We start from the raw sequence: 11699 nt of genomic DNA on the forward strand, positions 1-11699 counted from the left end.
ATTCCGCCCACACTCGTTAAATTACGGAAGTACCAAAATCTGTTATTTTTCCTACGGGGATTTTTCTGCGCAGTCTGAACGGAGTTGACAGATAACGTTAGCTACATTTCCGGAGAAAAACTTGAAACTAGCCAAGCAGGAATCCAACAAATCATTATCACATGATTATCTGAGGTAGGTTTTTTATTTTTTTTCATTTACAACTTGTTGACAAGTGACAATGTGTCAAAGAATGTCAGAAGATCATCCGACCAGCTAGCTAGCAATTTTCACGAAAGCTATACTAGCTAGCTAGCATACGTCCAGCTCAGCAGGGTGCAGTCATTGCTCCGCAGTTTGCTACTAGCAACCAAATTGGTTACAAATGTTGAAATTATGTGACCAAAAAGATAGCTAGCAATGTAACTTTGTAACCGCGCGCGCATCAGTCGGATTTTGACGTTAGCTAGGCAGCATCGTATTAGTGGAACCCGTTCTCAGGGCAGAGCTGGTTGTAGCTATATGTTCCGAGTCGCGTCGGGGACAATTTTAGCTAACGCTTTTCCTAACCTTAACCTAATTATCATAACCTGCTGTGTATGTTATCCTATCCTGTTATGAAAAGTCACTTCTGCTGGTCAAAACCGGCAGACACGCCCAGAGAACAGTCTTGGTTTCCAATGCTATACAGCATTTAAAAAAAAAAAATCCTTCTGTATTTGTTTTTCTTTGATGCATGATCTGAATGCCTTCCAGACATTCTCCTTTAATATGATGGTAACCTGCATTTTAGTGCCGAAGACGGGTATGTGCAATAGGGAGGAGGGAATACAGTACGCGATTTAGGGTGCGTTCCTAAATTCTATGTAATAAAAAAAATTAAAAAAAATGTTTTGCCAATGTTTACTGACACCGGACATATTCAACGGATGTTGAGCATTCGTAAATTCGTCAGTTATTCTGCGCTCTGGCACACAGACGAGAGTGCTCTGAAAAGTGAAGATAGCCAGAGTGAATTTACGAATGCACCCCTAGAGCGAGACTGAAAAGTGTTTATGCATTCATTTTAGCGATGGAGAAATTAGAGGCTACATCGGAGCTTCAATCCAGATTGACAGCGTTGTCGGTTTCCTCCTTCCCTGGGATAACGTCGAAAAACTGGGAGACCAATCCTCTAGACAGGTAACTCACCTGTTGCTGATATACCTACTCTGATATTTAGCTTTTTAGCTACTGTACTTCATTCCTAAAACATGTGATATAACTAAATACAATTTAAATACATTACAAAAATGTTGAATATTTGTAATGCATTGCCAGTTTATTTTTTTAATGTATGCCTCACAAAGCACAATTTCATTGTATGTTGAATTGTGATTAAAAGTTTGATTAGAATGGTCATCTGTCTGTGTACAGGCTCCAGAGCACAGATCTCTCAAATAACTCCAACCACCCAATAAGCAACCCTGATATGGATGTAAGGAATGACACAGAGGGGTCCAACCAGCCAGCTGAGGTAAACATCATGTCTGCCTACATTTTTTTTTATATGGCAATAAAATTAATTGGCAATAATGAATATACTGCAAGCACCTATAGACTTGTTGCATGTGTGTGTTTTCATGTTAATCAGGAGGCTCCTGGTGGGCAGCAGGCCATGGGGGGAGATGTTGAGGAGAACAGCCGAAGTGGGAATAGTCAAAACCCTGGAGAGAGAAAAGGTGACAGACTAGTGTTTCACAACTCCTGACACTTAAGATAACTCATATCTTTCATCCATGTTCTGGAGTCTGATGTTTGTATCGCAACTTACTGATAAAATAATGCTCATGCTGAAAATGTACATTTGACAAAGCATCTCTAATTGTGTGATACTCCACTATCACACACATTTTGAACACTCTGCTCAGGTTTTGGTTCCCATGTTGTCCTCACATATAGTCTATGGTTGTGCTCTAGTCCAAATGCCCCCACTAAAGCCTCCTTCCACATGGACGTCCATGGCAATGAAGGAGCTCAAGGCCAAGCTGCGACTGGAGAAGGACAGTGTGGTGGCTGTGTACAGAGGAGACATTATGACAGTACATGTGCCCACTGTGCCTGAGGGAAAGCGGGTGTGCTGGGAGTTTGCCACAGATAGCTATGACATAGGCTTTGGAATCTACTTTGACTGGACCCCTGTTACCAGCCGGGCCATCACGGTCCACATCAGCGAATCCAGTGATGATGAAGATGAGGAAGATGAGCTAGAAGGTCAGTAAGCATCTCTTTTGGTTTGATTAAAGCTTGGAATGTCTTTGATAACTGATCTCAGATCTGGTATTCATCTAGTTGAGGTTGTTGTCTTGAAGACTATTTGTTGTCTCCTGCAGGACCTGTCAACACAGGGGATGTTGAGAAGGGGTCCAAATCATTGGCCAACTCCAACCTAGGAGAAATCTTACCTGTGTATCGTCAGGACAGTCACATGGCAGTGCAAGGTGGCAGTCATGAGTATCCAGGCGAGGGCACTTACCTTCTGAAGTTTGATAACTCCTACTCACTATGGCGAAATAAGACTCTGTACTACAGGGTGTATTACAGTGCCTGAGGATCCAGTCCACTATTTCAAATGAATGTATGACTTCGCTTCAAATAATTATGATATCTATTTTTGATTCCATAGAATAATTTAGGGTTAATTATAGGTGCATATATTTTTTATCACAATCAGCTGGTGTTACTCGCTCTGAGGCTCCATTTAAAATGTGAGAGGACCAGAGAATTATGGAGCGAATTCTTTATTTTTTTTTTCATGTGTTTTACTGTGTTTATAGAGCAAGATTTTACGAAGCTTTGTGTTTGTGCCATGTTTTGGTGTGTTTAAAAGTTCTGTGCAGTGAGTTAAGGCAAATTGCCCATATTTTCAAGATATATAATTCTATATATAGTATAGATTGTATTCAGACACAATTTCAGTGGTGGCAGCAATCAGGGAACACTGATAGAAAGATGATTTGCTTGGTCAAAAGCTTAAACAGGAGAGGTGCTCCATAGAACTGGGAGATTTTCTTTTTGTGTCTTCACATTGTTTGATATCATATAATGTTTGTGTGTACTTCATGTATGTCAATTATTTTGCCAAATATTTTTTTGGAAACGTCAACTTGAATTCTATGATGATCCCAATGCAGTATCTTAAACAATATTCCCGTACAACAACTCCATTATTTTTCTCCATATTGTGATTGGAATGAGTAATTATGTTGATGAAAGTGTATTGGATGTTTCTCAGTCCAATCCTAAAGCAAATGGTCACCGCCTGTCTTATTGACAAATAAAAGCCATCCCTAGCACAAAAAGCTCTTTATTATCTTAAATTCGGTTCAATATTTACATTTCCAAATCCCTATTTAGTTGTCAGGCGATGGGTTGACCTTGGTGGACAATCACATGAGACTATTGTAGATACAGAAATATTTTGAATCTGTTAGTATGTGTGACTTGGATTGTCCCTTTTTAAAGTAAAATGTTATGCACCAATCTCTGTAAAGAAGAGAGAGAAAATCATTTTGAGTGTGTGTCGTTTCTGTGTTCTGTAGCTCTATATGCACCTAATCATGTTCTATATTTGGTTATAGCCGCCCACACGTAATTTCCAAAAAATGTTTGTACCTCATCCGTCTGTGTTGTGCATGTTTCCAAAGATCATGAATTGTGCTGCTAAAATATAAGGCAACTGAAAATAAGTTTCAGCTTTGTACTATACAGTATGTATTTCTGTTTGTTATAAGCTTTCCTGAAAAGTTTTCACAATAAAGAGTCTCATTTGCGTTACGGTATGTTACATTTCTACAGCTCTGCCTCATTTGTGTCATGGTACTATGAAGTAGCCAAGTATAGAGAGCTTGGTCTCAGCCAATTAATATCTTGATCAAAGCTTTTGCGGTGCATATGCTTGTTAGAGTAATGGCTGGCTCTATGTGAAAGCATTGGTGTTAACCTAAGTGCAACATAACCCTCTGAACTGAAAGCATATACACTACATGACCAAAAGTATGTGGCCACTCTTCGGACATCTCATTCCAAAAATATCGGCATTAATATGGAGTTGGTCCCCCCCCCTTTGCTGCTATAACAACCTCCACTCTTCTGTGAAGGCTTTCCACTAGATGTTGGAACATTGCTGCGGGAACTTGCTTCCATTCAGCCACAAGAGCATTAGTGAGGTTGGGCACTGATTTTTGGGTGATTAGGCCTTGCTTGCAGTCGGCGTTCCAATTCATCCCAAAGGTGTTCGATTGGGTTGAGGTCATAGCTCTGTGCAGGCCAGTCAAGTTCTTCCATACCAATCTCGACAAACCCTTTCTGTATGGACCTCGCTCCTAAAAACCAACGAGGAGATGGGAGAGCATCACAAATAGAACAAAGTTCTATTTTAGCGCCTGGCTACGCAGATGCTCGTTGACGCGTGCGAGCAGTGTGGGTACAATGATTGAATAACATGTATGTGTACATTTATTTTGCAACGCTCGTGCACGCGACGCGAGCGGTGTACATGCTGACCAGACCGTGCGCATGTTGATTTTGTCCACCCACACCAGACTTGATCAGGACACGCAGGTTGAAATATCAAAACAAACTCTGAACCAACTGTATTCATTTGGGGACAGGTCGAAAAGCATTAAACATTTATGGCAATTTTGCTAGCTAGCTTGCTGCTGCTAGCTAATTTGTCCTGGGATATAAACATTGGGTTGTTATTTTACCTGAAATGCACAAGGTCCTCTACTCTGACAATTAATCCACAGATAAAAGTGTAAACTGAGTTTCTTTCTAGTAACCTCACCTTCAGGCTTCTGCTTTGGACTTTATATGGAGGTTGGCAACTAACGTTAAGGTGCATTACCACTGCCAACTGGAGTGGAGTGTGGACCTCAGTTCATCTTTCAATCACCCACATGGGTATATGCTCTTCAAAACCAACGAGGAGATGGGAGAGGCAGGACTTGCAGCACATCATGTGTCACAAATAGACCCAAGTTCTATTTTAGAACCTGGCTACCCAGACCCTCATTGAAACGCGCAAGCAGTATGGGTGCAATGATTTATGTGTAAATTTATTTTGCGACGCGAGCGGTATGGTCAGCATGCAGGCATAAGCTACAGATAAACACAATTGCATTTTATCAAAGGCAATTTGAATACACAGAAATACCATGGTGAGATCCTGAGGCCCATTGTGAGGACCATTTTTTTTAAAGGTATCTGTGACCAACGGATGCATATCTGTATTCCCAGTCATGCAAAATCCATAGATTAGGGCCTAATGAATTTATTTAAATTCTCTGTTTTCCTCATAGGAACTGTGACTCAGTAAAATCTTTGAAATTGTTGCATGTTACTTTTATTTTGTTCAGTATATATTGAAAATGTATAGAATGACAAGCTGGAGACCATACCTCACAAACAGTGAGCAAAATCTTCCCATACACTCCTCTCCTCCATTTCTCTGTTGCCTCTTGGAAAAGGTCAGCATTCCAATCTCCCTCCCAAGTAATGCACCTTCAAAACAGGCAATATAGACCTTATATTCAGTGGCTTGCAAAAGTATTCACCCCCCTTGGAATTTTTCCTATTTTGTTGCCTTACAACCCGGAATTAAAATTGATTTTTGGGGGGTTTGTATCATTTGATTTACACAACATGCCTACCACTTTGAAGATGCAAAATATGTTTTATTGTGAAACAAACAAGGAATAAGACAAAAAAACTGAGAACTTGAGCATGCATAACTATTCATCCCTCCCCAAAGTCAATACTTTGTAGAGCCACCTTTTGCAACAATTACAGCTGCAAGTCTCTTGGGGTATGTCTCTATAAGCTTGGCACATCTAGCCACTGGGATTTTTACCCATTCTTCAAGGCAAAACTGCCCTAGCTCCTTCAAGTTAAAACTGCTACAGCTCCTTCAAGTTGGATGGGTTCCGCTGGTGTACAGCAATCTTTAAGTCATACCACAGATTCTCAATTGGATTCAAATCAAATCAAATTTATTTTTATATAGCCCTTCGTACATCAGCTGATATCTCAAAGTGCTGTACAGAAACCCAGCCTAAAACCCCAAACAGCAAGCAAAGCATGTGAAAGAAGCACGGTGGCTAGGAAAAACTCCCTAGGAAAAACTCCCTAGAAAAGCCAAAAACCTAGGAAGAAACCTAGAGAGGAACCAGGCTATGAGGGGTGGCCAGTCCTCTTCTGGCTGTGCAGGGTGGATATTATAACAGAACATGGTCAAGATGTTAAAATGTTCATAAATGACCAGCATGGTCAAATAATAATAATCATAGTAGTTGTCGCGGGTGCAACAAGCACGTCCGGTGAACAGGTCAGGGTTCCATAGCCGCAGGCAGAACAGTTGAAACTGGAGCAGCAGCACGGCCAGGTGGACTGGGGACAGCAAGGAGTCATCATACCAGGTAGTCCTGAGGCATGGTCCTAGGGCTCAGGTCCTCCGAGAGAAAGACAGAAAGAGAGAAGAGAGAATTAGAGAGAGCATATTTAAATTCACACAGGACACCGGATAAGACAAGAGAAATACTCCAGATGTAACAGACTGACCCTAGCCCCCCCGACACATAAACTACTGCAGCATAAATACTGGAGGCTGAGACAGGAGGGATCAGAAGACACTGTGGCCCCATCCGATGATACCCCGGACAGGGCCAAACAGGCAGGATATAACCCCACCCACTTTGCCAAAGCACAGCCCCCACACCACTAGAGGGATGTCTCCAACCACCAACTTACCGTCCTAAGACAAGGCCGAGTATAGCCCACAGCGATCTCCGCCATGGCACAACCCAAGGGGGGGGCGCCAACTCAGACAGGAAGACCACGTCAGTGACTCAACCCACTCAAGTGACGCACCCCTCCCATGGACGGCATGGAAGAACACCAGTAAGCCAGTGACTCAGCCCCTGTAAAAGGGTTAGAGGCAGAGAATCCCAGTGGAAAGAGGGGAACCGGCAAGGCAGAGACAGCAAGGGCGGTTCGTTGCTCCAGCCTTTCCGTTCACCTTCACACTCCCGGGCCAGACTATACTTAATCATAGGACCTACTGAAGAGATAAGTCTTCAGTAAAGACTTAAAGGTTGAGACTGAGTCTGCGTCTCTCACATTGGTAGGCAGACCATTCCATAAAAATGGAGCTTGATTGAGGTCTGGGCTTTGACTAGGCCATTCCAAGACATTTAAATGTTTCCCCTTAAACCACTCGAGTGTTGCTTTAGCAGTATGCTTAGGGTCATTGTCTTGCTGGAAGGTGAACCTCCGTCCCAGTCTCAAATGTCTGGAAGACTGAAACAGGTTTCCCTCAAGAACTTCCCTGTATTTAGCGCCATCCATCATTCCTTCAATTCTGACCAGTTTCCCAGTCCCTGCCGATGAAAAACATCGCCACAGCATGATGTTGCCACCACCATGCTTCATTGTGGGGATGGTGTTCTCGGGCTGATGAGAGGTGTTGGGTTTGCGCCAGACATAGCATTTTCCTTGATGATCAAAATGTTTTTTAGTCTCATCTGATCAGAGTACCCTCTTCCATATGTTTGGGGGGTCTCTGCCTTTGGGCGAACACCAAACTTGTTTGCTTATTTTTTTCTTTAAGCAATGGCTTTTTTCTGGCCACTCTTCCATAAGCACCGCTCTGTGGAGTGTACGGCTTAAAGTGGTCCTATGGACAGGTTTGTTGTGGTGCCATATTCTTAAAAAAATGTAATAATGGATTTAATGGTGCTCCGTGGGATGTTCAAAGTTTCGGATATTTTTTTATAACCCAACCCTGATCTGTACTTCTCCACAACTTTGTCCCTGACCTGTTTGGAGCGCTCCTTGGTCTTCATGGTGCCGCTTGCTTAGTGGTGTTGCAGACTCTGGGGCCTTTCAGAACAGGTGTATATATACTGAGATAATGTGACACTTACATTGCTCACAGGTGGACTTTATTTAACTGATTATGTGACTTCTGAAGGTAATTGGTTGCACCAGATCTTATTTAAGGGGGTGAATACATATGTACGCACCACTTGTCTGTTTTTTATTAAGTTATTTTTTCGATTTCACTTCACCAATTTGGACTATTTTGTGTATGCCCATTATATGAAATCCAAATAAAAATAAATTAAAAATACAGGTTGTAATACAACAAAATAGGAAAAATGCCAAGGGGATGAATACTTTTGCAAGGCACTATATGGGCATTTTTGCAATTGTTATTAATTCGAATGAATGTAGGTCTAATGTACATTGTTTGGGCAGACAGAGTACCAATCCTCTGTGGCTTCACGTCCTGGCTAACCAGAACATCATCTGAGATGGTTGTCTTGCTTGATAAGAACGTCCATTCCCCCAAGACCGAATACCGTGAGTTGTTGGCAGTGGCAATGGAACATGCACTAGGTGGCAATGGCGATTGGACCTGCTACAAGAGATACAAATAAAATCAAATCAAATGTTATTTTATTGGTCACATACACGTGATTAGCAGATGTTATTGCGGGTGTGGCGAAGTTCTTGTGCTTCTAACTCCGACAATGCAGTAATATCTAACAAGTAATATCTAACAAATTACACAACATATACCCAATATTCACAAATCTATGTACGAATGAATTAAGACTATATACATATGGATGAGCGATGTCAGAGCGGAACGGACTAAGATACAGTAGAATAGTATAGAATACAGTATATACATATGAGATGAGTAATGCAAGATATGTAAACATTAAGTGAATGAGATACCGTAGAATAGTACAGAAAACAGTATATAAATATGAGATGAGTAATGCCAGATATGTAAACGTTAAGTGACTAAGATACCTTAGAATAGTATAGAATACAGTATATACATATGAGATGAGTAATGCAAGATATGCAAACATTATTAAAGTGACTAGTGTTCCATTCCTTAAAGTGGCCAGTTATTTCTAGTCTATGCCTATAGGCAGCAGCCTCTAGTGTACTAGTTATTTAACAGTCTGATGGCCTTGATATAGAAGCTGTTTTTCAGTCTATCGATCCCAGCTTTGATGCACCTGTATTGACCTCGCCTTCTGGATGATAGCAGGGTGAACAGGCAGTGGCTCGGGTGGTTGATGCCCTTGATGATCCTTTTGGCCTTCCTGTGACATCGGGTGCTGTAGGTATCCTGGAGGGCGGGTAGTTTGCCCCTGGTAATGCGTTGTGCACTACCCTCTGGAGAGCATTGCGGTTGCGGGCGGTGCAGATGCCGTACCAGGCGGTGATACAGCCCGACAGGATGCTTTCAATTGTGCATCTGTAAAAGTTTGTGAGGGTTTTAGGTGACAAGCCAAATGTCTTTAGCCTCCTGAGGTTGAAGAGGCTCTGTTGCACCTTCTTCACCACACTGTCTGTGTGGGTGGTCCATTTCAGTTTGTCAGTGATGTGTACGCCAAGGAACTTGAAGCTTTCCACCTTCTCCACTGCGGTCCCATCGATGTAGATAGGGGGGTGCACCCTCTGCTGTTTCCTGAAGTCCACGATCATCTCTTTTATTTTGTTGACGTTGAGTGAGAGGTTGTTTTGCAGGCACCACACTCCCAGAGCCCTCACCTCCTCCCTGTAGGCTGTCTTGTCATCATTGGTAATCAAGCCTACTACTGTTGTGTTGTCTGCAAACTTGATGATTGAGTTGGAGGCATGCTTGACCACGAAGTCATGGGTGAACAGGGAGTACAGGAGGGGGCTGAGCACACACCCTTGTGGGGCCCCAGTGTTGAGGATCAGCGGAGTGGGTGATGTTTCCTACCTTCACCACCTGGGGGCAGCCCATCAGGAAGTCCAGGACCCAGTTGCACAGGGTGGGGTTCAGACCCAGGGCTTCGAGCTTAATGATGAGCTTGGAGGGTACTATGGTGTTGAATGCTGGGCTATAGTCAATAAACAGCATTCTTACATAGATATTCCTCTTGTCCAGATGGGATAGCCCAATATAGGACCTCGGATTAATTCAGAGGTCTAATATTAGGTAAGACACCGACAAAACATTTCTGCTGTGAACTGCAAGGATAAAGATTGGGAATAATGCTAGCTCAAATTGGGGGTTTGCTGCATGCCCACAAAAAAACAATTCAAAAACCTGATAGCTACCTGAAAAACTGAAGGGGTGACTCGCAAAAGGACCAGAGGACAAAAAAGGTTCGGCATCCCATCTTTTATCCACAAAAAAACGGCAGATTGTCCCAATTGTACCAGGCCAAATTCTCTGGCTACACCTCTGATGGACATTCTGTAGTCAGCATTCCAATTGAATGGTCCCTCAACTTGACACATCTGTGGCATTGTGTTGTGTGACAAAACTGCACATTTTAGAGTGGCCTTTTATTGTCCCCAGCACAAGGTGCACCTGTAATGATGATGCTGTTTAATGCCACACCTGTCAGCTGGATGGATTATCTTGGCAAAGGAGAAATGCTCACTAACAGGGATGTAAACACATTTTTGCACAACATTTGAGAGAAATAAGCTTTTTGTGCATATGGAACATTTCTGGGATCTTTTATTTCTGCTCATAAAACATGTTGCATTTATATTTTTGTTCAGTGTAGTTATTGTGACATCCGTGACATTATGAATTAAACACTGAACAGATACTCCATTCCTCTTGGCAGGTATGTGTAATGATAAAAACAGTACCTACATAATGTACCAGTATCTTCAATTGTTATTCAACTCTTTCCTCAAAAAGAATGAAGCCAGTTTCATCAGCAATACTCAGCTTGTCCCAAGAAAACACTCCAGCCCAGTCGAGCACAACAGCCATCTCTCCCATACTCTACTCAACACCTCTGGGAGTCAGAGGGTGAGTTACAGGGGTTCCAAAGGCAGGGGTTTCTACTAGTTTGCTATGGATTTATCTAGACCTGTCACTACTTTTGTTTTTCTGAGGCATTTATCCATATAGTGGTCTATATTGTCAATCAATCAATCAATCAATCAATCAATCAATCAATCAATCAATCAACCAAATGTATTTATAAAGCCCTTTTTACATCAGCCGATGTCACAAAGTGCTATACAGAAACCCAGCCTAAAACCCCAAACAGTAAGCAATGCAGATGTAGAAGCACGGTGGCTAGGAAAAACTCCCTAGAAAGGCAGAAACCTAGGAAGAAACCTAGAGAGGAACCAGGCTCTGAGGGGTGGCCAGTTCTCTTCTGGCTGTGCCGGGTGGAGATTATAACAGAACATGGCCAAGATGTTCAAATTGTCATAGATGGCCAGCAGGGTCAAATAATACTACTCACAGTGGTTGTAGAGGGTGTAACAGTTCAGCACCTCAGGAGTATATTTCAGTTGGCTTTTCATAGCCGATCATTCAGAGTTAGAGACAGCAGGTGCGGTAGAGAGAGAGAGTCGAAAACAACAGGTCCGGGACAAGGTAGCACATCTGTTGAACAGGTCAGAGTTCCATAGCTGCAGTCAGAACAGTTGAAACTGGAGCAGCAGCACGACCAGGTGGACTGGGGACAGCAAGGAGTCATCAGGTCAGGTAGTCCTGAGGCATGGTCCTAGGGCTCAGGTCCTCTGAGAGAAGAGAGAAAGAGAGAAAGAGAGAGAATCAGAGGGAGCATACTTAAATTCACACAGGACACCGGATAAGACAGGAGAAATACAGATATAACAGATTGACCCTAGCCCCCCGACACATAAACATA

General features: G+C 42.5%; 1 protein-coding gene across 1 annotated transcript; it reads left to right on the plus strand.

Annotated features, from left to right (window-relative positions):
• The first annotated feature begins 6 nt into the window (after nucleotides 1-6).
• On the plus strand, nucleotides 7-3805 carry LOC106592592 (transmembrane p24 trafficking protein 8). The gene is made up of 6 exons (XM_014183957.2): nucleotides 7-174; nucleotides 1050-1161; nucleotides 1396-1495; nucleotides 1613-1700; nucleotides 1939-2232; nucleotides 2352-3805. The coding sequence occupies exons 2-6, from the start codon at nucleotides 1052-1054 to the stop codon at nucleotides 2567-2569; spliced, it is 810 nt and encodes a 269-aa protein (XP_014039432.1). The 5' UTR covers nucleotides 7-174; nucleotides 1050-1051; the 3' UTR covers nucleotides 2570-3805.
• Nucleotides 3806-11699: the final 7894 nt, after the last annotated feature.

The sequence above is a fragment of the Salmo salar genome, chromosome ssa01 (genome assembly GCF_905237065.1).
Source record: "Salmo salar chromosome ssa01, Ssal_v3.1, whole genome shotgun sequence".
In the NCBI taxonomy this organism is placed as follows: domain Eukaryota; kingdom Metazoa; phylum Chordata; class Actinopteri; order Salmoniformes; family Salmonidae; genus Salmo; species Salmo salar.

What these genes read in the sequence shown, in the direction of transcription:
- LOC106592592 (XM_014183957.2), top strand. Translation starts at nt 1,052, where the DNA reads ATGGAGAAATTAGAGGCTACATCGGAGCTTCAATCCAGATTGACAGCG. An exon ending in AAACCCTGGAGAGAGAAAAG is followed by an intron (nt 1,701 to 1,938) that starts GTGACAGACTAG and finishes GTTGTGCTCTAG; the next exon opens with TCCAAATGCCCCCACTAAAG. An exon ending in TGAGGAAGATGAGCTAGAAG is followed by an intron (nt 2,233 to 2,351) that starts GTCAGTAAGCAT and finishes TGTCTCCTGCAG; the next exon opens with GACCTGTCAACACAGGGGAT.